The following is a 25,674-nucleotide window of genomic DNA, read 5'->3' as shown; positions in this document are numbered from 1 at the left end:
ATATTGTACCCAAGGTTAGTTAGTTTGTTTGCTTTTTAAATAGATGCCCATGCTGACTTCCTAGGACCCAACAGGGTTTGCCTTTAAATGAGACATAATATATGAAAGATGCTAGTGTGCACTAAGGATGCAAAATAAATGTTAAATCCATAAATACATTATGGATTTTGTAGTTCTGAAAAGGGTAGCATAGAAGAGAACCGTATTTATTCTATGTAAAGCCAGTGGTAAAGATTTATTGTAATAGGGGAGGTAGTGTGATGCCATGGGCTAACAGGAGATGTGCTGGCAGATTGGACCTTGCATGTAGTGGTTAAAGCACATAGGTCTTAGAAGGAGTCTCTGTCAGCATCTGGCAGTGTTTTAGGATCCACAGTGAGTCAACAGAGGGCTACATCTAAGTTCCATCAGGAAAGGCCCTATTCCTTTAGATGGAGGCCAGGTTGGGACCAAAGGAAATAGGTTATCATGATCCAGATGGGAGAAATAGTGTGGACCACCCTCAGGGTGGTGAGGGGCAGGCTCAGAAAAGGGACTCGCGATATAAGTCATGCCAAGGAGCATCTAGGAGAAAGATACTCATTGTTCCTTCATCTGTTCATGTAATAAATATTTATTGACATCTGCTGTATACTAGGTTCTGTCGTAGACACTGGGGATAAAATAGCAAATGAAGCATGAAAATCTCTGCTTTTGTGAAGCATACATTCTCGTTGGGGGAAATGGGCAATAACCAAATACATTAGTAAACTACGTGGTATATCAGATTGTAATAATTGCCATAGAGAAAAATAAAGCAAAAAAGGAGTGATGGGGAATGCTGGAGTGTTGCAGTCTTGAATATGATACCCCTGTATTTAAGTGAAGAGGTAACATTTGAGCAAGCTCCTGAAAAAGACTTTAGCGAGCAAGTGAACTTGTACTCACTGTTATATTTCAACTGTATTTAGCAGACTTGCATGTGTCAAAATTTTGTCTTGTTGTTTTAAAAATTTAATCGCAGCAGGTAAAAAAATTCCTGTGTGTAATGGAAAAAGAAAAGAGGATGCCATTTCCAGAGGTGGGGTGTTTGGGCAAGGATAGACCTAAAAAGGAATGGTAGAGAAATCCCCTCCTCCTTAATTGCTAGGAGGAAGCTATGCCAAGTGAAATCGAAGGCCACAGGTGTATGATAACCTTTGCCATCATGGGTCCTCAGTCTATAGAAGTTGTTCCTGACATCATCAGTTGACAATAGAATAATAGGTTTTATTTTGACAGCAGATTATTGCATGGTCAAACTTTAATAAACAATCCTCAAGTCTTTGTGTCAGGGAAGCTTAAACAAATTCTTCCATTTGTAGCACTAATGTTTTGTGCTTGTCTGTCTCTTGCAGCTTTGCAGGAACCCAACCTTAGAGAGGCAGACGGGATGGCTAGCTCAGCACGGGAGCATCTGCTTTTTGTGCGGCGTCGAAATCCCCAGATGCGGTACACACTGAGCCCAGAGAACCTCCAGAGCCTTGCTGCCCAGAGTTCCATGCCAGAGAATATGACACTGCAGAGGGCCAACAGCGACACAGACCTGGTCACTTCCGAGAGCCGCTCCAGCTTAACTGCCAGCATGTATGAGTACACGCTGGGCCAAGCGCAGAACCTCATTATCTTCTGGGACATTAAAGAGGAGGTGGACCCTAGTGACTGGATTGGACTTTATCATATAGGTGAGTCAAATGAAATGGACCTGCATGTGACTCAGAGCATGCGTTATTTATTTATTTTTTTGTGGCTGGCCAGTTACAGATTCCTTGACCTTGGTGTTATAAGCACCATGTTCTAACCAACTGAGCTAACTGGCCAGCCACAGAGCATGCATTTTTACTCTGACGTTATACCATTTCTTATCTGTCCTGAGAAAAAATGCACACACACAACACACACAGCCAGTTCTGGGAATTTTCTTTCTTTTATGGGAGGAGGAGAAAGTATCATGTTTTCCTGAATGTGACTTAGAAATAGTTGCTATTTGTTTTATGAAAAACAGTCCCAGCTCTGTTTAGCTAATTTGCATCTGTTATTCATAGGTGAGTGAGTGATGAATAACTGTGTTAGTCTGTTTACGTTGCTTATAACAAAATACAGGGAACTGGGTAATTTGAAAGAAAATGAAATTTATTGCTTACAGTTTCAGAGGCTGGGAAGTCCACAGTCCAGGGAACACACCTGGTGAGGGCCTTCTTGGGTGGTGGCTTTACAGCAATGCAGGATGTCACGTGGCAGAAAATGGTGGATCAGAAAGAGAGACAGTTCCTCCTTTGCTCTCCTTTTAAAGCCCTCAGAACCATGCGCATGACCACCATTATTAATCCATTTATTATGGCATGTTCCCGCAATCTAATCACCTCTTCAAGGCCCCACCTTTCAATTACCATAATAGGATTTTCCACCCTCAACAGTTACAGTGGGGATTTAATCTTCAGTGAGGCTGCAGGAGCATCCAATCTACAGCAATAATGCATCCCAGAAAGTATAAAGTCTGCTTTATTTGAAAGCAAAAATGTAAACCTACCAACTAACCATAAGGAAAATCTTAATCCAGTCTAATAATAAAATCAAACATTTCCCAAATTTGGAGAACTTTTTCACTGAATGAAGGAATTTTTTTTCAAAATTTAACATCAGATATTTCATTAGAAAGACGTTATTGCTTTCAATGTAAACTATAAGCCAAGCATACCAGCATCCTTTTTTTTTTTTTTTAAAAAAAAAATGAATATGATATGGATTGAATTGTGTCCCCTAAGTTTTAAGTCATTGAAGCTTAATCCCCATTGTAACTTTTGAGGGTGGGAAATCCTATTATGGTAATTGAAAGGTGGGGCCTCAGATTAGATTCTGAGGATCATGCCTAATGAATAGATTAATAATGGTGGTCATGGGCATGGTTTTGAGGGCTCTAAAAGGAGAGCACATGAGGAGCTATCTCTCTTTCTCTGCTCCTCCATTCTTGCCATGTGACACCCTGCATTGCTGTAGAGTCACCTCACCAAATGTGTTCCTTGGTCTTTGGACTTCCCAGCCTCCGAAACTGAAAGCAGTAAGTATTGTTTCTTTATAAATTACCTAGTTTCAGGTATTTCGTTATTAGCCACAGAAACGGATGAATGCAGAATAAATTAGTGGAAAAAAATCTGTTTGTGGCGGTGCTTCTTAGCCAGAGGTGATTTTACCCCCTACGGGATATTTGATAATGTCTAAAGACATTTTTGGTTGTTGCAATTGGTTGCGGGGGACATGAGGCCAGGGATGCTGCTAAACATCCTGCAGTGTACAGGACGGTCCCCTACAACAAAGAACTATGTGGCCCTTCATGCCAATAGTGCCAGTGTTGAGAAACTCTGATTTGAAGCAAAGTAACATCCTTGCTGAAATTCTGTTAAAATGTTAAGCCCACTGAAATTTATGTTTCTCTGGGATAGAGAATTTTATGTTGACCAAAATTTTAAAAAATTGGTTGTATTTACTTTTGTAACTCTTAGTGATTAATCATGCTGTATAACAAGAAATCTAAAATGGCAAAAAAAAAATATTCAACGAGTTTTTATCTTTCTTTTTCTCTCTTATGGCAACAAAAAAGGGGGAAAAGTCTTCACAGTTCAATATTTTCCCCAGGTGTGTTTAAATATACATTCAAAGTGAGGAAGATACATGATTTAAAGATTATATCTGTATTATAATGTTCACACACACAAAAAACTGATAGTTTTGATGGGACTTTAGAAGTAACCCTTTTGGTTTTTATATAATTTCACCCTTTTGGGCATCATAAAACTCTCCTCTTTTCACTATTCTCACGATATTTCTTTTTTTCCCATTTTAGATTTTATAATATAGAATCTTAATCTTAATGTAAGACTAAAAATAGCAGATTGCATTTTTATAAATGCTTTCTGTGATATTTCTTTGGAAAATAATCAACTTTACCTTCTCATAAAAGATGGCTTTTTTTGTTAAAAGGCTGTGCTCTAACCAACTGAGCTAACCAACCAGCCCAAAGATGGCTTTTTTTGGATGTGAATAACCTAATAAGATGCTGGAATCACTTAAGACATTTAATCATATTACTTCATACTTTTCCCCCCAGTCTTCCTTTCTGTTTCCCCACCCCACTTTTATATTTCCCTGTCTAAATTTAATCAGGAAGGAACTAAGGAATCCAAAGCACTGTTATCTTATTTTCAAGTAACTAAAACCACAAAGTCTTGATGTTCTTGTTTTACTTTCTAGAGGAAGAAGTATGGGTCAGAGTTGTAAGTCTGGAATTAACCCAAGGACATAACTAGGAAAGCAGAGTTAAGATCTAGATCTCTTTTGAAAAGTGCTAACTCTTCTTCGGTTTATTTGAAGTATTTTCTGTATCTTTCTCACATAAATCATCCTTGTACCTTTTCCACCCTGTATGTAAGATGTCCTTTTTCTCTTTGGATGCTTTCAAGATTTTCTCTTCATCTTGATTTTCAGCAGTTTGTCTACAACATACCTACATATGATTTTCTTTTTCTTTATTCTGGTTGGGATTCTCTGAGCTTCATAAGTTACAGATTTTTATAAATTTTGGAAAAATGTTAGCCATTATTTCTTCACATTTTTTAATCTACTTTTACTTTTTTCTTCTTTTTCTGAGACTCCAGTTATACACATCAGATCATTTTATATTCTACAAGGCCCTGAGGCTGTAGTTCATTTTCCTTTAGTCTGTTTTCTCTTTGATATTCTAATTTGTAATTTCTATTTATCTATCTTCATGTTCACTAAGTTTTTCCTTTTTGTCTTCATTCTGTTGTCAATCCCCTTCAATGGATTTTTAAATTCTAGCTATTTGACTTTTCATTTCTAGAATTTGTATGTTTCTTTTTTATAGTTTTTACTTCTCTTATGAGATTCCCTATATGTTAACTCATTTAGATCATATTTTTATTCAGTTCTTTGAACTGAATTGAATATGGATGCTTTAAAGTCTCTGTCATCTAATTTCAACATCTGGACTATCTCAGGGTCAATTTCTATTATTGGCTTTTTTTTTTCTTGATCATGAATTCCATTTTCTTGGAAAATTGAGGAATCTGTGTTGTAGAAATTACGAGTTCTGTGGAATAACGGTGCTTACTTTTTTTCTAGTAGCAGATTTACTTCCTTGGACTTGTGTAAGTTTGATTCTACACTTTGTTAAGATGGGTCTGTGGAAAGCCCAGTTGAGTTCTCCAGAATTTCAATTTGGTGGAATTCAGACTCCAAGTTTGGTCTCCCATAGGGAGACCAAATTAGGTCTTGGTTTTGGACTTTGTTAAGAGGTAGGTCTACGGTAAGCATTAGTCTAGGACATTGTACTTATTCCCAAGTAGTAGCATTTCTGATGTCTCAGCTGGATACTGAGGATGTTAACCAGGTGTCTTCACTCTTGGTGGGCTGTAGCTGCAGTGTTCTCCAGCACTGCTTAACCTCTAGCAACTCTCTTGCACTCTCAGCTCTGTAGCAGCTGTTTTCTACATGGCTTCGGTAGTCTCTTTCTGAGCATATACAGCCCAGACTTTGGCCAAAGATTTGTAGGGGATCCCTATGTGGACTTTTGTCCTTCACCCCGCCATAGCTCTTTCTTTTCCAGTACCTTGGCCTGGAGATTCAAGTCTCTTCACAGGATCTCTGCCTCCACAGCTCAGCAAGACTGCCAAGTATTCCAGCTCCCTGCACCACACTCAGGAAATTGTGCCCCCCATGGAGATCTTGGGATCATGGAGTTACCTCATAAGTTTTTCTTCTCTCTGGGATGATAGTCATACCACCAGTTATCCAATGTTTGAAAACCACTGCCTCCTAGTTTTGCAGTTGTTCACATTAGGAAGGCTAGTCTGGTGCTAATTACTCCTTTATGGCTGAAGCAGAAGTCCTCTCTTATTTAGGGTAGAATGTAAGAGGTCTCACTTAATTTTCCTATCTAGCCATTTCCAGAGAACTCTGAATAAAGGGGATTGTTTAATCCCATGTATTTGTCAGTTCTTAGTGTATTTTCTAATATATTTCAATCCCTAGCAAGGAAAGAGGGGTGTAGGAATTGGCATCCCAGGCCTTTGAAGGGGCTGGGACTAATGCAGACACTGGCATTTGTGAATAAAAATACCACGTAGGTGGACTGAGGTACTTGGTGTCTTATGTATGCTGTTGTTTTAGCAGATCTTCTGCAATAAATGGCCTTAAAAGGCACAGGTCCCAGGTCTAGAACATTAAATATAGCTTGTTTCTATAGTTGCTGGGCCACAGCTGTGTTTAAAAGAAAGACTGGTTTATCTGGGTCCTCAAACTGAGTGAACAGAGACCTGGCCTTAAGCAGAGATAGACGTTTTTTTCCTGAGACCAAGACAGGCTCTTTTAATCTCTAGATTGGACAGGCAGCCTCACTTCCGTGGGGTCTCTCCATCCCCCTTGGTAGAACTGTGGTCTTTAACCGACAGCCATTTCCTGCCCCCTTCTCCCTGCAGGCCAAACCCTGATGGGGTCGGGGGGGGGGGTGGGCAGGTAGACCCTCCCCAGGCTCAGGAAAGGTCTAAACCTGTGTGGTAATCCAAACAGTGAGAGTCTAGAATTGAGCGTGTGACTCAGTTCTGGCCAGTGAGACATATGCACGGGGAAGACTCTGGGGAAACTTCGCTTTCTAGTGAAAAGCCAGAGAAGAGAGTCTGTTAAACTTCCCCTTCACTTGTACTTGGGACTCTGGTCCCAGAGGCAAAGAATGTGATGTCTCAAGCTGTTGCATCCATGTAGTAACCATGAGGCACCAATCAAGAGCATGAAAAACTAAGGATGGCAGAGGAGAGAGGTAGAAAGAGTGTGGACCGGCCCTCCCCGGTTCATGTTAGATGTGAACAAAAACATTCCCCTCCTTAAGTCACCACTAGTAAGGCTTTCTTGTTCCAGAAGTTACCCCTAACTGAGATCTAGGGCAGCTAGAAAGAGGAGAAAGGGAAAAAGAGGGACAACAACTGCTGTTAAATGTGGGATGAAGGGTAAGTGGGCATTTAGTTACTGGTTCAGGGAGAGGGCTTAGAGCTGTTTTAATATAGGTAAAAAACTGCTAGGTTGTTTTTCAAAGTAACAAAAATTTGATGTAAAAAGAGTAAAAACAGTAACTCCGAGCCGTGCGGAAATTTTCAGAGGTTTACTAGGACCAGTAATGTGATGGGAAAAATATTTCACATGAGTAGTTAGGAAGTTGGAATTGTGCAAAACAGTTTTCTTGGGCATTATTAATGCAAGTAGGTAAGATGATACATTTGGAGAGGTGTTGAAAGACAAGAGGAGACACAAGGTTAGGATGGGAAAAGATTTTGGGGGTCCAGATTAAGTTACATGGATTTAAGGCTTTTATGGCTAAACAAGAATATGCATAATAAATTCTCTCTAGGGCTCTGTGAAATCGGTGTGCTGAGAATATAGGTTTCATAACAGTAGCATGTATGTCAGAAATAACTTCAGATTTCTATACCTCCTTGGTACGAAGCAGCCTCTCCCCTTCAGTGTGTCCTGAGAAGCCAGACTGTTTCTTAGCAACTTCTAGTTTTATTTATGGAACAGAGAGATAATCTCTATAGAAATAAGTCCTAAAGGAAAAGGAATTTAGTGGAACATCAAGCTGGCAAAGTGTGGCTTATTGGCACACTCTGCATTTTGATTATGTTTCTCTTGGCTTACATTTTCTTCCCCTCTAGAAATGTGAGTTTTGTTTTTATTTGGCTAATTGTTAGTAATGTTTTGCACTGTACAACTCACTCCTGATGACTTTTAGCACTACTAATCTGGAGGGAAAATATATCCACCTAGGTCAGAAAAATAAATCTTTCTTTAGGCATTTTAGGCAGTAAATAATAGATCCCATTGAAAATACAAAGAAAAAAGTTGAAAACATTAAAGCACCATTTGGAGAAACTTTGGGTGTGAACACAGTTCTCAAAACATGCTAACTATATTTGCTCTCTACAGAAATTCTCATATACTCCCTGAGATTTCTAGACACCATCGCAATGTAGCTATAGCCCAGAATCTCCAAATTACAACTGTTAATGCCTTGCAGATGGTTTTCAGAAATCAGTAGGTTTATAGTTTATTGTTAGTCTCCAAAATTAGAAGTGACCACTCACAAATTTAACAGTGCTACTCATTGCCTCCTCCTAAGTGCACTAAATAATAAGAACCAAATGCTTATCTTGTGCGAAAACACTTAGGGTACCCACCACAAACAGCTTTCCATGAAATTCAAGTGGAAACAGTTTAAAGATGAGGCAGCGCATATTAAATTTGTTTCAGGCTCACTAATTCTTCTTAACCTTTGGTCTTGTGCTTATTTTTCTGTCTATTCAAAAGAACAAACACTTCAAAAGGTTTTATTTGTCACTTCTCATTTGGAAGCAACTTCAGGTACCTAACAAAACTAGGAAAATGCACATTGTGAAAATTTGACAGTATGTGCTATACTGTACAGCAGTGCTGCTCAAAGTGCTGGTCTGCAAACTTATTTTTGTTATTTTATTTTTTATTCTTTTAGGTTTATTTATTTATTAATATTATATTTTTTACATTCTAAGATATCACAGAGCAGTTGGGGGGAGGGAAAGGGGGAAGGAAATAGGGTGGGAGGAGGAGGAAGGAGGAGGGGTGTGGTTGAGGCCTGTGGTACTCCTCTCATTCCTGCAAGGGGGACCAGGGGACTTCCAGTGGTGGCTTGCTCATTGCTGGGCTGGGTGCACATGTCAGGGGGTGTGGCTGAAGCCCTCAGCCCCCCACTGCCACAGCTCAGGAGACCAGGGGGCTTCTAGTGGTGGTTCAGTGGCCATCACTGGGCTGGTTGCAGGTGTCAGGGGACATGACTTAGGCCCCTGGCCCTCGCCCTTCCCTGGTTTGGGAGCCCAGGGGCTTCTGGTTCTTCTAGGTTTTATAGGTGTTCTTTGGTGATGTGAGACCTTTACTAGTTAATATCAAACTTTGTGGTTTTTAAAATTTTTATTGAATCAAAATTGATTATACATATTTTGAGGGTTCAATGTTGACATATGTTGATCAAACCAATATTACTGGCATATATATTATTACAAATCATACTTATTGTTTATACCCCTTGTTCAAGCTCACCCCTTCCCCCTCCCCCCTCTAATTACCCTAGATTTCTTTTCTCCTTCTGAAAGAATAATGGTTACTCTGTTGATTTGTTGCCTAGATGATCTGTCCAATGCTGAGAGGTGTGTTCAGGTCTCCCAATATTATCATAGAGCAGATGCTTCCTCTGTCACTCTGGGATGGGCTTTGTGGAGAGAGACATCCTCTTCTTTATCTCTGCTGGTGACTCTTCTTGTGTCAATGCACTCCACTGGCTGGCGGTCCATCTGTGTGGTGGTTGTGGCATCTAGCCGTTTTCATGGCAGCCATGGTTATTGTGATGGCTGTGGTGGGCCACCCAAATGGAGGTGATGTTTTTGGCATGCTCCTTGGTGCAGGCAGTGTGCCCAGTTGGGGGAGGAGAGTCTGGTCCCTGGCTTCATGCCTTGGGTACCTGGGTGGGCCCCAAAGCAATGGCACAGTGTGCCTGGTTGTGGGTGGGGGGTTCCAGTCCCTAGCTCCATACCTCAAGTCCCCAGGTAGGCCCCAAGGCACTGGCACAGTGTGCCTACTTGTGGGAGGGGAGTCCAGTCCCCTTCTCTATGCCTTGGATCTCTGGGTGTGCCTGGAGGTGCTGGCACAGTTTGCCTGGTTGTGGGAGTGGGGGGTCCAGTCCCTGGCTCCATATCTTGGGTCCCTGTGCAGGCCCTGAGGTGCTGGCGCAGTGTGACTGGTTGTGAGAGGGGGGTCCGGTCCTTGGCTCCATGTCTTGGGTCCCTGGGCAGGCCCTGAGGTGCTGGCATGGTGTGCCTGGTTGAGGGGAAGAGGGTCCAGTTCCCTTCTCCATGCCTTGGGTCCCTGGGCGAGCCCTGAGGAGCTGGTGCAGTGTGCCTGGTTGTGAGAGGCGGGCCAGTACTTGGCTCCATGCCTCAGGTCCCAGGGTGGACCGAAGGCACTGGTGGTGTGTCTGAGCCAGAACTAATTTTTTTGACCTTTGCTTTCTTCTAAAGTGGGGGAACTTCCTGTGGCAACAAGTACTTGAGCTGTGTGGTTGAGCTAAATTGCTGCTTTGCTGCTGATTCCATAGGGAAGGCTTTTTGTGCAGCACAGTTTATAATGGTTGACTTTTATTTGTACTTCCGGCTCTCCAGAGACTTAGTGCACCTGGTTTGTATAGAAACACTGATCTGGGCCTGAGTTTTTTCATCAAACTGCACCCCATACAATTCTGTACTCCTGACCAGTCTCCTCTGAGTGGTCCTACGCTGATAGGGGTGCAGAACAGCCGTCCATGCTGTGCCCCAGTGTTCCCCCAGTTGGCCCATCTCTCCCACTGCCCATGCTGCCAACAATTCCCCTGGGATGGGCCATACACCAGTCTCTTGAGATGGCTCACTGGCCTCTGAGTGGCTCCATTTTTTCAGTTGTTGTGGCTCCTTGCTCCTATGTTGGTCCACGGGAACCCTGTTAGTGGTCTTGCTGGCCTGGGGGCCACCAAAGCCCTCTTCTCCCCTGCCTCCAAGTAGCTTCATACAAAGAGCACAGCTGTGGCCTTTACTAGCTCCTGCTCCATGCTGCCTGGACGTGACAGGGGCTTGAAATGGTCAGAGTGGTTCTTTCTTTCTCTCATCATGGCTTCTCTCACCTTCATGAACTCCATAGGTCTCTCTTCCTCTTTACTTGAGCTCTAGTGGCCCCAGCTTGGCTGTCATTGCTTTTTAATCGTTGTAAATTTGTTGACTTGTGGAAGAGAGTGATGCTGGGGACCATCTATTCTGCTATCTTGACCGGAAGTCCAAACTGTTTGATATTGATCTGTGACTAGATAAGGTGCTTTCTTCAGAATGTAAATCAATATACTACTTCCTTCACTGAGAAGATCTTGCTATGAAAAAAAAAATCGTCTAAACTAAATAATGAGTTTATTGATGTAAGCATTTTATATTCTGGCTCAAGTGTCTTATACTGTCATTGACCAGTAAGAAATAATTTTCCAGCATTTGTCTGGAGCACACTTTAAGTATGCCTCTCATTGAAAAGGTATTGATCGTATCTTCAAAAGTGAATAGCAGAACAAGTGTATTTTGACTGATAAAAAAGTACCATGGCTAATGTATTATGACATTTTTCTTATTTTTTTGCACTTGAATAATAAAATAAAGTAAGATTGCAATAGTGAGCCAAGGAGTTATGATCATATACTTTAGAGCTGTAAGATACCAAACTTTAAACTGATGTTTTATAAATAAATATATAAGGTCCAGAATGGTGATACCATGCAATTTGTTGGGGGCAGAGTCAAGGCTGGAACTTAAGTATCCTGTGTCCCTGTCCTCATTTTATTTATTTTTTTCTATCTGTGCTTGGAAATGTAATCTGGTGTTCTAGAATCTTTAGTTATTTGCTCACCACCTTCTTGATTTTTTTTTTTTTTTTTTTTTGGTGTGTGTGTGTGTGTGTATAGGCAACTGGCCAACTGGCCAGTACAGGGATCAAACCATGGACCTTGGTATTATCAACGTCATGCTCTAACCAACTGAGCTAACCAGCTAGCCTGATTTTTACAATATTAAATTATCAGCAGTACTAATAATATTTTTCTTTAAATTATCTGATTAACAAAACACCTGGATAGACATTTCTCAAAAGACAACATACAAATGGCCAACAGGTGTATGAAAAAAATGCTCAGTGTGACTAATCATCAGGGAAATGCAAATCAATATCCCAATGAGATATCACCTCACACCTACTGGAATGGCTTCTATCAAAAAGACAAAAGATAAATTTTGGTGAAAATGTGGAGAAAAGGGAACCCTTACACACTGTTGGTGGGAATATAAATTAGTACAGCCATTATGGAAAACAGTATGGAGGTTCCTCAAAAAATTAAAACTAGAACTACTGTATGATCCAGCAATCCCACTTCTGTGTATATATCCAAAGGAAATGAAATCAGTATGTTGAAGAGATATCTGCACTCCCAAGTTTATTGCTGCATTATTTATAATAGCCAAGGTGTGGAATCAACCTAAGTGTCCATCAGTGAATGAACTGGTAAAGAAAATGTGGCATATACAAGGGTACTTCAAAAAATTCATGAAAAAATGAAATTATGGAATTAAAAGATAATATGAATCTTTCCATGAACTTTGGGAAGATCCCTTGTATACACAATGGAATACTATTCATCCACAATAAAGAAGAAAGTCCTGTCATTTACAGCAACACAGATGAATTGGAAGGCATTTTATTAAGTGAAATAGCCCATCTGATTAAAACAAAACAAACTAGCTATCTGCGCTGACCTTCTTCTAAGCAGTAGTGTTAGGGAAAGATTTGCTGTGTTAGGTATATTTAACATGCATTAACTGTTAAGAAATAACTTTTGTCTATGACACACCCAGGACCAACACAAACAGTGTACTTTGAGAAGCTCTGAAGTTATCAGTGGTTGAGAACACAGGTGCTACAGTCAGACAGATTAGTAAATTCAGTGCATGGCTTGCTGAATGACTATGGACAAATAATTTAATCTTTAAACCTCAGTTTCCTCATCTGTAAAAAATGAAAGAAAAATACCAATATCATGAGTACTAAATGAGGCAGTATTATAAAACTCTCAGCAAGATGCCTGGATTCACTGAAAGATCCTGTTGATTGTAAACTATTATTCTTTTGGCCACTACTACTACTACTACTACTACTACTACTACTACTACTACTACTACTACTACTACTACTACTACAATCATTTTACTGATAGTCTGAAGCTGCAGCACAAACTGACCCACTGAACGAATCCATAGGAAGGGACTTCCAGATTAAAAAAACACACTGAGCCACTTTTTCTTACAGAAAACAAAATCTGTTTCTCTGAAACAGAGCTCTAGAAATTGTATAAGCACTTAAAATATGAATCCTAAATAATATAGTATTTTAATTTGAGTATTATCTGGGTTCTAAATCAACATGCTTTCCAAGGTAATGGGAAAACTGCAATTTAATCTGAAATTCAATCAAATGGAACAAAGAATTAATGTATTAGGTATTTTATTTCCAGAATAGCTATCAAATACAATTAAGAATGCCTGTTCTTAAGCTCTTTTGATATTTTTACATGATTATTGCCAAAGGAAAGTTGTTGTAGGTTATATCTTTAAATTTTTTGAATGCTCTTAGAAAATGAGCTTTGAGCATAAGATTGTTTTATGGAACAACTTGACTCTAAATTACTTTTTGTCATCCAGTTGTGTTAGTCAAGATAGGAAGATAGGTCAGGTTATGCTGCAGTAATTAACTAACACTGACGCCTGAGTGACTTCACAGAATAAAAGATTACTTACTGTCTGACACGAGTTGGCAGGGGACTTGATTTATACTGTCACTTAGGGACTCAGGCTCACCAACTGCTTTATTTTTGCCATGTAGGATTATTAAAGGCTCAATCATGTTGTCATTACACCATCTGGAACACATGGTTTCTTGGGCAGGTGTCAGAGGAAGAGAGAGCTGGAGACTCATATCAGCTCTTAAATGCTTTGGCGCCAAGGTGACACATTTTACTTCTGCTCAGAGCCCGTTATTCAGCACTGTTAGCATGATTCTCCCTAACTGCAAGGGGTTTGGGAAATGTGGGGAAGCCCTTGGCTATTCACTGAGCAGTCAGTGTCTCTGCCATAGTAGCTATGTCTTGCTAACAGTGTGTCTGATCCTCTGGTCTGTTCCAAAGCTTAAGGCATCTCTTTGCATGGTTACTGTTATAAAGTGTCATACTTTGGGATACACTTGGAAAGGTTTTCAGAGACTGAATGAGCAGACACACCCAGGGCAGTACCAAGGACAGTGCCTGACCATTATGAATGCAAAGTGGCAGTTAGTGGAATCTGAATTCACATTGGTGTCTCAGACCATCACACATCTTCCTTTTAACATGCATGTTGAAGATTTGTTTCACAGAGGAGTCCAAGTGTTCAAATGGTTATGAGAGATTTCCCTGGACATTAGGTAGGTTTCCGAAAATTATGTAGGTCAGTGTATCCAAAGAAGCTTTAGTATATTTCATCCCTTTACACACTGGTTGCAAGCAGTACTTGAAACAGGTATTCTTCTATCCATAGATTGAGATGATTTTTATTTTCTATCCAGCTGTTCTAGAAATGTTACCTGAGATGGTTTTTTTGGTCGCCCATGCTGATTTTTGTCACTTTTCCTTAAAGGAGGCTTATATAGCCATAATTAGTAAATGTTAAAACATTGTAAATATTTTGTGATGGAGTTAAGATAGCATTGGTATGAAATTTAGAAATTCTTCATTTTGATTATACCCATTTATAATGCCAAGTTTTTATCCTGATATCTTTCTTAAATTCTGTTTTGTCTGTTATCAGGTGCTACACCAACTTCCTTCTGGTTAGTTTTTGCTTGTGGATCTGTTCCCACCTATTTACTTGCAGTCATTCCTTGGCATGCTTCAGATTTATCTGCTGTAAATCATCTACAGCTTTATGGTTTTTAAACCAACCTGATGAGCATTTTATAAAATTGGTACATTTAGTGTTTTTACGTTGTGGTTCTTTTTGATATATTTGAACTTATTTCTACATCTTATTTATTTTCTATGTATCATGCTTTTTCTTAGTTATCTTTTCTCCATATGCTCTTCATTGAAATGGTGCATTTTCTTTAATCCTCACCCCCACACTCTTCCTCAGTCTGTTTGCTTGGAAGTTAAACATTTTAGTTTTATTCTGTTAGTGGTTATCCTTTAACATGTAAAATTGACATGTATAATTGAGTTAACAAAGGCATTACTGAACCAGTATCTTTAAATGCTTCAAACTGTACAAGAATTAGGATCTTTTCATTCCAGTCACTTCCCTACCCATAATCTCTTTTATTGTCAACAACATTTAATTTCATCCTTTTTTAAAACCCCTTCTTCCACATTAGTCATTATTATTGTTGTTGTGTTTTTTTGTCATAACAAGTATTGTTCTAGTTATATATTCTATGTAACAAATGTCCACAAAACAGAGGCTTAAAACAGCAGTCTATTTAAGGCAGCAATTTAAAGATAAAACAAAAACAAAACAGACCTTCCTGAATCAGCAGCACTAGAGTACATGGGTTTGATTTTTTTACAAAACACATACAAACAAAAGTTGCATTATAAAATACATGGAAGCACATGGGAGAAGTTTAAAATTTAACTTCAAATTCTTGTTGATTTACCAAATCAGAGAATTTTTTCCCCCTCTGGTTAATATAGGTTTTGATAAAATGGCAGGTATATCCAAAATCTTCTGTTCATTTTCTCCAGTGGGTTTTCCCCTTCATGAGCTCTGTGTTCTCTATTTTATTTTGTACTATCTATTTTTATCATTATTTATAAAGTCAAGGCCTTAAGTCAGCCTTATGCTGGCAATCTTTGAGTTACAGTCGAGCTGTGATAACTATCAAAGTCATTATATTTATTTCCGTCAATTGTTTCCCATGATCTGGCTGACATTGTTGGATTGTTGAATAAATACAGACGCACTTCACAATAGTGTGTGCTTCATATGGACTTTAGAGGAACTACGTAGAGCTACTCAGGTTTTCAGTCTGTTTAAGTTATGGAGACAAGAGTGTTGTAACTAAGATTTAATGGATTCTTCTAAGTTTTGTAGTTTTATCTTTCATGCTTCTTTTATTTAAATTATGAATTGCAAAACTCTCAGTGTATGCACATTGAGAAAGCATGACTTTTCTTTTCTTATGTCAAAGTTTATAAAACAACGATCAAATACTATAAATGGTCACATTTTCTCAATTTGCTGCAGTTCATAAAATCGTTACCAGAACCACACTAACACCTTAATTACAAACGAAGCTTGAGCTGGGTAGAGTCCGGTGGATCCACTAATCTCAGCATTAGGGAATAGAGTAGCTAGGAGAACGGTTTTGGAGAGGGGGTATGGTACAGACCTGCATTTAAATCCTTCGTTGGTGCTTTGCTACTTAGTTGGTGCTTGTTGAGAGTTGTGGAACTATCGTGAGCCTCAGTTTCTTTGTGTGCAAAGTGGGAATAATACCAACTTCCTAAAATTGTAAGGAAGAGGAAACAAGGTAACATTTGTAATTGTGTATACATGAGTAGCTGCTACACAGGAGGCAGCCGCCTCACTACCCACATCCCGAACGAACATTTGCTGAGTCTATTTGTCTGCCACTAGGCAATAGGATAAAAACATGAATCAGCTCACAGTTTAGTGGGTTGAGATACAGGTAGGCAGGAAATAATTGTAATGCAGTGTGTTCAGAACAATATTACAGAGACCACAAGAGCATGGAGAGGGAGCAGTTAAGTGACTGAGATGGGGTCAGAGGTGGGAAGGGTATAGAAAGGGCTTTACCAAGAAGGTGGCATTAGGTCTCAGCATGAAACAGGGGTTTTTTGTTGTTTACACACAGAAGATCATTCCAGGAGGGGGGAACTACATCTGCACATGCCGGTTCTTTCTCCTGAAGCTTGCTATGTGCGACTTGAGGACTGCTCCTCCTGTCCCCACCCCCCCGTCTGCCTGGATGACTTCTGTGTATCCTTTTGTACAGGATTCAGAAGTTTGCCCCTTCAGTGAGGTTCCCCCTCACTCTCCAGGCAATCGGTCCATTTTCCTACTCCCTTAGGGATTTTGCCATATTGCTGTCTCAGTGCTGATTACACTGTGTTATAATTTATCATTTTCTGTTTTTTCTCCTCAGCTGCACTCTCTTTAACTGTGTCCTGTTCATGTTGTAAGCTGAGCACCTTATCCAGCTCTCTGTGCTGCATTATCCATGCACATTAAGATCACTGTATTAGTCCGTTTCTGTTGCTTTTAACAAAATACAAGGAACTGAGTAATTTGTAAGAAAATGAAATTAACTGCTTATAGTTTTGGAGGCTAGGAAGTACAAGTCCGTGGAGCACATCTGGTGACGGTCTTCTTTGGTGGAGGCTTTATAGCAATGCAGGGGTCTCACATGGCAGAAAATGGTAGAGCAGAGAGAGACTCTCACGTGTTCTCCTTTTAGATTCCTCAGAACCACACCCGCGTCCACCATTAAACCATCAACTTAATCACCTCTTCAAGGCCCCACCTGTCAGTTGCCATAATAGGATTTCCTGCCCTTAACAGTTACAGTGGGAATTAAGCTTCTAATATGTGGACTTTGGGGGACACAATTCAATCAATCCATGGCATTCTGCCCCCAAAGTTCATGTCATTCTCACAGGTAAATACATTCATTCCATCCCCAAAGTCTTAAGTTGTTCCAACTCAAAAGTCCTATCTGTGAAATCAAAACAACTTATCTACTGCCAAGATACAATGGTGGGACAAGCATAGGGTACGTATTCCCATTCCAAAAGGGAGAAATAGGCTAAAAGAAAGGTGCAGGTCCTAAGCAAGTCTGAAACCCAGCAGGGCCAGGCAGGCATTAAATCTTAAAGCTGGCAAATCATGTACTTTGACTCCATGTTCAACGTCCTCTATATGCTGGTGTGGGGGTCGGGTCCTCAGGTCCTCAGGCAGCTCTATTTTTATGGCTCTTCTGGTCTGTGGCCATGCTTCAGCTCTCGCAGGCTGGCCTTCTGCACTAGTAGCTCCACAATTCTGGTGTCTGTATGGTGCTCCTGCTCCCACAGCTCCATTAGGCATGGTCTTAGTGGTGTTTTTCTGCTGCAACTCTGACTCCACATTTCCTCTTGGCATTGCTCTACCAAAGTCTGTATTCGGTGAACCTGCCCTTGTGACAGATCTCTTCCTGGGCTCCCAGGCTTTTCTGTTCATCCTTTGAAATTGGGGTGGAGGCTCCCAAGCCTTTACAGCTCTGTCATTCTGTGAGCCTACAAACTTAACATCATGTGGATGCTGCCAAGGCTTCCAGCTTGTATTTTCCAAAGCTATGGGTCCAGCCACACCTGGGGGGAATTTAACCACAGCTGGAACAGCCTAAGCAGTCTGGGCACAGGTGCTGGAAGCAGCTTCTCAAGGTGGCCCTGGGTAGTGAGCACATGGAGGGCATCTTGGGCCTGTTCCCCAATACCATTTTGTCTTCCTAGGCCTCAGGGCCTGTAATGGAAGTGTTGGCACCAGAGGCTTCTGCAATGCCTTCAGGGCTCTTTTCCCTTTCTCTTAATAATCCCTTTCTTTTGGACTAATCTTCTTAGCACCACTGCATTTTTCTCCTGAAAATGTTCTCTGTTTCTCTACCACATGGCCATGCTGCAAGTTTTCCAAATATTTACACTCTGCTTCCCTTTTAATTTTATATTCTGACTTTACATCATGCCTTTTCTGTCATAACTCAGCATAGGCTGTTGCAAGTAGCCATTCAGCTTCCTGAATGTTTTGCTGCTTAGATATTTCTTTTGCCAAATACCCAGGGTCAGCACATTTAAGTTCCACTTTCTATAATACTTTTTGGCATGAAGAGATTGCAGCCAAGTTCCTCGCCAGTTCATAGCAAGGGTGATCTTTGCCCCCGTTTCCAATAAGTCCCTTCACATTTATGTCTGAGATCACCTCAGTATGGCCTTTGCTCTCCATATTCTATCAGCATTCTGCTCACCATCATTTAATCAGTCTTTAAGAAGTTCCAAACTTTCCCTGGTTTTCTTGTCTTCTAAACTTTCACCAGCATCTAGGCTTTTTCTAGCCTGCTCCTCCAAATTTCTCCAGCCTCTTCTCAACATCCAATTCAAAGCCATTTCTGCATTTTCAAGTATTTATTATAAGCAACACCCCACTTCTCTGGTACCAATTTCCTGTATTAGTTCATTTCTGTTGCTTATAACAAAAATATGTGGAACTGGGTTATTTGTAAGAAAATGAAATTCATTGCTTACAGTTTCAGAGGCTAAGTCCAAAGTCCAGGGGACACAACTGGTGAGGATATTCTTTGGTGGTGGCTTTACAGCAATGCAGGGGTCTCACATGGCAGAGAATAGCAGAGCGGAGGGAAAGAGACTCTCACATGTTCTCCTTCAGAATGATGCCCACAACCAACATTAAACCATCAACTTAATCACCTCTTCAAGGCCCTACCTTTCAATTACCATAATAGGATTTCCTACCCTCAACAGTTACAGTGGGAATTAAGTTGCTAATATATGGACTTCAGGGGACGTAATTCAGTCAATCCACAGCAGTCACTCAAGAATAAATTTTAGGTTAGAATAATTATGATATAAAACTATAGTATGGTAAATACTGTTCTAATTGAAAATTATTCCATATTACATAGTTTTCTCCTAATGATTTTATTGAACAGAGTATTTTTGGTATTCATTCATTTGCTCATTCATTTGTTCAACAATATTAGGGATTTACTATGTACCAGGGATCTGAAAGAATTTTTAAAATATCCCCTAAATTTAAGATCATAGTTAATGGGCTGTCATTCTGGTTTTTATTTTTTATTATTTTTTTATTTTTTAAATAATTAGTGGACTTTTGGCCCCTGTTTCCTTACCTATGTAATCTATATTTAATGTTAAAAGCACTGTATATTTAAACAAATAAATTTTTTTTCCCCTGAGTTCAGTGTGATTCCTTCTTTATATTCTGCTTTTGGTTCCTTTCTTGTTCTCTTGTATCTGAAAATATGCATCAGCTGCTCTAATCTGTCATAGGTGTTTTTTTGCAAGTTGTGTCTTGTTTGGCGTAAAGAGTACCTATAATATTTTTTGACATTCTGTAATACGTACCTGTTTATTCACAATATAACTATTATACCTCTTGTACAAGCAAGTGCTATTATGAAATTACTGGTGGATTGAAAAATGATCATCCTTCCACTCTACAAAAATAAATACTGCATTTTTTGGACTGTAGTTATAGCATTAAGCTATAATATTAAAAATAAGTATATTATTGAATGGCTAACCTAAAAAAAACCCAAACTTGAAATTTCTGAGTTTACATTAACTAATAGGATTCTAAATATTTATGATATATCTTTCAAGGCATCCACATAGATAGATTTTTTTTTCTTTAAGTGTTACGTCTTTGGCACATTTTTGATATGATAAAACATTCCATGTGAAAAAGAGAAAGCTTTTAGAATTGAGTTAACATCTGGAGGAGGTTAAATTCTTTGTTTTGAGCTCTGTGATAGCCATTTTTTTTCTCTTCACATTAGTCACCAAACCTGTCATTACTGAGACATTTCAAGGAGATAAACAAGGTGAACTGTGCTGTGCACATGACCCACTGTAACTGCTGATTTGAGCAAGGTTGCAGGTCAGCACATGTCAGATAACTTGGAGTTTTTGGTCCATCATGCAATTCATTTACTCGATTGAAATTCTATGAAACTAATAAAATTTATTTTCAAAAATCAAGATTATTACTTGCAAAATTCTTTCTAACTACATCAGTACTATTAAGATAAGTGGCAACATTATCATCTTTGTATGGTGTGATGCTATCTTTGGAACTTCCAGAATTCTTTATTTTAAAAGTTTCACTCAAATGTAGGGAAATCATACTACTTATTTAAGGAAATTGAATGCTGGTAAGGAAGTACTGTATTTTTCATCATTAAAATATATCATTCATCTGTTGGAGTTTGTTTTAAAGCTTGGAGTCCTAGAGGTTTTAGGTTTAGAAAGAAAATTAGTGATCATCTACTCTACTGGACTCATTTTACAAATGAGAAATCAAGGGCCCAGATGGATTAAATAATGTGCCCATGGTTGCTCAGTAAAATAGTGGGGAAAAATACAGTGTCTAATGGGACTCTCCTTCACCATGGAGTTGCTCCTTAAAGGGAATTGGGTGTTAAAATCACTTCCTGTGGATTTTTTTTTTTTTTTTTAGTATAGCCAGAATTACCCTTGAAAACCCCTTAGGGAGGCAAAATGACTTGACATGGAATCCAACACCACCAGTTTTTCTTCCAACATTGAAATAGACTGCTATTTTATATGAGTGCCAGAGAAGAAGCTGGCTTGTGTTTAGAGGCTGTTTTTATAAACAAACAAACAAACAACAACAAACTTTTTATTAAAAAGCAAAATTCCACTCAGCTTCACAGGGTGCTTGGAAGAACCGCATACTCCACTTTCCCTCTCAGGGTGAACGCCAGGGTTTGGAATGGTTCCCATGCTGCTTAGATGGTGCTTTCTCAGTCTCTCCTCTTGTACTCAGCGAGTTTCTGTGGCTACACTGGAATATGTTAAATGGGCATTTGCTGGCCTCCCCTAATCATCATTTCATCTTTGGATGATTCACTTCTTTTAATGGAGGCTCATAGAGATTTAACGTATAAATCACTTTTTACTAGTTTTTATAGCACTGTCTAAAATAGCTGTCCAATAAAATATCAGTGAGTTTTTTTTTTTAAGGTTGTCACAGTTTTTTAGGTGACTTTTATTACCAGATACACATAAATACTTTTTGTTGTTATCTCTTATTTTTTCTTTTTAGTGCAGCACCCCTTCCTTGGGATTTTAAATCTACAAGGTGCAATGCTTGCTTATATAACCTCTAGATGTAGGAAAGACTGAGATGATCTAATATGATTATAGTACAAAACTTTCTTTGCCATAAAATTTTAAACCTATTCATCTTTCTGTAAACTGTAAATGATGTGATTTACTGTTTTCTAAATGTAGATGTGACCAATACCCAAAAGTGTCCATGAGCTGAAATATTTCAACAAAATTTCTTCAATATCTCTATTAAGAAAAAGATATGAAGAAATAAATGACATATACGGAGAATTCTTATTTATAAGAGGTTACAGGTAGACCCCCCTCTGTCCTTACTATTTACCAAAACCATGCACTTGCAAGTAAGCAATAACTCTTAGAAATCAGATACCAGACGTTTTGCTAGTCTTCATCCTCCCTCACCCCACCAGCCTTTGCTGCCGTTTACTGCCCCCTCTTTTTGAGGCTTGTTTTTCACTGGCTGCAACACTGTCTTGGATCCCCTGGTTTTCTAGCCAGTTATTCTTTTCCTCTTTACTGAAACTTATTTCCTTCCTTATTCCCTAAATATTCTTCAGGCTTTGTTGTGGATTCCCTTCGTTTTCATACCGCTCTCCTTGTATGATTTCATTCACTCCCAGTCTCTAGCCAGTTTAAGAAGAAAGCTTCATCTCTGACCCAGGGTGACTGGAGCCATCTCTTCCAGGATGATGAGAGTGAATTCTGCAAACCGTGCACTGAAAGCACAAACCTACCTTCAGTGCCCTCACATCGGTGCCATGAAGTCAGCGTGATGAGAGCATCTACACCACAGAAAGCCACAAACACTACAAATCAGGGCTTCCCCCCAGAAAGCAAGTTTACCAGCACCCCACTATCTAATCCCAACCTCTGTCTAAAGCTCCCAGGATCATCTCTCTCTGAATGTCCTACTCACTCCTCAAACTCAGTTTGTTTGATGTGCCAAACCAGTTCTTCTTGATTTCTCTATTTTTGTGGAAATTCTATTTTTTAGTTTCTCAGGCTTGAAAACCTTGCCCAAGATTTCGACTCCTACGCCACTTTTAACCTGCACGTCCAGTCTGCCACTATGTGATGTAGGTTGTAAGTGTTTCCCAGCACTGTCACCTCTTCTGATTCTCGCTTTGGTTGGGTGTTTATTATTATTAGCTTCCTAAGTAATCTCCTCAGTCTGATATCCTCTAGTCCAATTGATGTTCCATATCACTGCCAAACATTTAATAAAAACTGTTTATTTTTGCCAGGTATTAAGTGAAATCCTTTACATATCTTACCTCATTCAAGCCTTAAGCAACCTTATGGGGTGGTGTATCAGTTAGGATTAGTCAGTGGCTAAAAATAAGAAACAAAAAACTTAACTCTCCTCTGAACCAGTAACTGTGGCCAAGAGAATGGCACATGCAAGTTATCCTCTGAGCCAATAATGGCCCACCTGGAAGTAGGGGTGCAGTTAGTGTCATACAAGACACAGTGCTGAGAACAGGGAGGGGATGGATACTGTGCACTGCAACAAATATCTGCTTTAGGCAGTTGTTAGTATCCCCATTTTATGGCCAAAAAAGAAACCAATTAATTAACTTCTCCAAAGTTCATCAGTTAGGACAAAGAGGAGTTGAAATTTTCTTGAATTTGAAGCTTATGTTCCATCCGTTATCCTTTGTCATAAACCTCCCAACTTATATAGTAGAGGCTGGTGGTCAAGCACTTATGCCATGACGTTGGGTAGACCTGTGTATTAGTCCATTTCTGTTGCTTAAAACGAAATACACCAAACTGGGTGGTTTATAAAAAAAATGAAATTTATTGCTTACAGCTTCAGAGTCTGGAAAGTCCAAAGTCCAAGGGAACAAATTTGGTGAGGGTGTTGGCAGTGGTGACAGTACCCAGTGGTCTCGTTTCCCATCCTCAGCAGTTACAGTGGGGGTTAAGTTTTGGGGGGACATTCAACCCAAGGCAACCTGTGTTTAAATCTCTGCTTTGCCTCTTGCCTGCTGTGTGAGACTGGACAAATTGCTTACCCCTCTCTGAAAACAATATCAATCTTACAGGAAAAAATAGTCTTCAGTGGGATTTTCCTGCACATATATAAAGTACTTGGAATAGGACTTGGTTTAATAAGCTTATAAGAAATGTCAACTCTGATGATGATGATGATGATGATGATGATGATTAAATTGTGTATTTGTGCAAGGCATAAAGTATGTTTTTCTATTTCTATTTGCTGTGCTGCCACGTATAGCCCATTACTTGTGGATAAATTATTTGTAGAGTTAAAAAAAAATCCTAAACACTATATTTGCATGTAGGAAAACGTGATGGTGGAAATTGTATTTCAAGGGTTAATAGCATTATTAGTGTGCAAAGATGTGTGTCCTGGATCAGTTTCAGCTGAGGCCCCAAAGTAAAAGGTGACAACCACCCCCACATTCCCAAGTGAGATGCTTGATCACCCAAGCAGGGCTTGGGAAGGAGGATTATTCTTATTACCCTTACGGGGCCACCAGATGAGAGAGGAGTTTTGGATTTGATGGAGTATTTCTTTGGGGTCATTGTTAATGATCTGGGGAACCTGTTCTCTCTGTCAAAAACATTCATACTGGAGAGAAGCAGGGGTACTTCCCCCCAAGTCAAATGAGAGGGGCATCAAGGGAACTGCTCCACGAGCTTCATGGGTGTGCACTGCAGTGTGAGAGACACAGTAGACTGGTTTGGTCCAAACCTGAGGACTCTAAGGGTGAGAACTCAGAGTGATGAGGGCTGTGCTGACAGTGGCCTGCACTGCCTGAGCTGTAGGGACAAGAATGCATGTTTCATGTGGATCAGGGGTGTGGGAGCCACTCACACAGAGCTGGTGCAGGGTCATCATCACTCATGCTCCAAAGGAGTACCCGGAGGAGCCAGTGTCACTCAGGGGCCACCCAGAGACTGGATGGAAGATGTTGGCAGGAAGAGCCACTGTGCCTCTGGAGGCCCAGCAGCTGGGCCAGAGCACTATAAGTGACCACATCAAGGAAATTGCAGTTGTGAATTTCCAAAAAAGGGGTTTCCCTCTAGAACTTAGGGAGACCCCTTGAGAGAAACAAAGATACAGTAGTCCCCCCTTATCCATGATGGATATGTACCAAGACACACAGTGGATGCCTGAAACCACAGATAGTACCAAACCCTCTATATACTGTTTTTTCCTATACGTACATATCTATGATAAAGTTTAATTTATAAATTCGGCACAGCAAGAGATTAACAACAATAACTAATAATAAAATAGAACAATTATAACAATATCTCAGCATCACTGCTCTTGCACTTTGGGATCATTATTAAGTCAAATAAGGCTCCTTGAACACATGCACTGTGATACTGCAATAGTCAACCTGATAATGGAGACGGCTGCTAAGTGGCTTGAGGTTTCATCATGCTACTCAGAACGGTGTGCCACTTAAAATCTATGAGTAGTTTATTTCTGGAATAATATTATTTCTGGAATATTTTTATTTAATATTTTTTGACCATGGTTGACTGTGGGTAACGGAAACTACAAATACAAGGGGACTCCTGTACTTCACGCCCAGCTGATTGTGACAGTACCACCTTGATCCGATCTTCTCTGTCTCCTAAGCTCTTCTCCTTCCACTTTACTATTATCCTGAGAGAGTCAGAACTGGCAGGAAATAAAAGAACCTGACATTCCCCTTTTCTCTCCAAATTCTTTCTGCCTGAAGCAGGCCTAAGCTAAGAGAGAGGAGATTCCATTTTAACTGAAGTTTGAGGTTTTGACTATGCCACTGGACTGGACATTTTCTTTACAGAAGTGAACATTTGTATGACTTGATGTGACCAGATGTCTTTTCATTATCTCAGAATGACCAGAAAAGTCAAGGGGTCTGCTTTTTCATCCAAGGATGAGTGGAGAACCTGTCCCAAGGAGCAGGTTAGAACAAGCATCAGGGTGAAAGAATAAAGTTGTTTTAAATTGTACCCTCCGAGTCCTGATTGTTCTATGTAATAGTTCACTAAATACCCAATTATAATATTTATATTGGAAAATATGGGGTTAAACATTGGAGTTT

The 25,674-nt window shown here is 39.8% G+C and overlaps 1 protein-coding gene across 1 annotated transcript in view; it reads left to right on the top strand.

Moving 5' to 3' along the window:
* The first annotated feature begins 1,411 nt into the window (after window positions 1-1,411).
* HECW2 (HECT, C2 and WW domain containing E3 ubiquitin protein ligase 2) overlaps window positions 1,412-25,674 on the top strand; it is a 221,972-nt gene continuing 197,709 nt past the window's right edge. The window contains exon 1 of the mRNA XM_063092361.1: window positions 1,412-1,703. Within this exon, the coding sequence (XP_062948431.1) occupies window positions 1,412-1,703 (292 nt within the window). The remainder of the gene's footprint in view (window positions 1,704-25,674) is intronic.

Source organism: Cynocephalus volans, chromosome 1 (assembly GCF_027409185.1).
Source record: "Cynocephalus volans isolate mCynVol1 chromosome 1, mCynVol1.pri, whole genome shotgun sequence".
Lineage (NCBI taxonomy): Eukaryota > Metazoa > Chordata > Mammalia > Dermoptera > Cynocephalidae > Cynocephalus > Cynocephalus volans.
The sequence above is the reverse complement of the archived record's forward strand: the minus strand, read 5'-3'. Positions and strand labels throughout refer to the sequence as shown.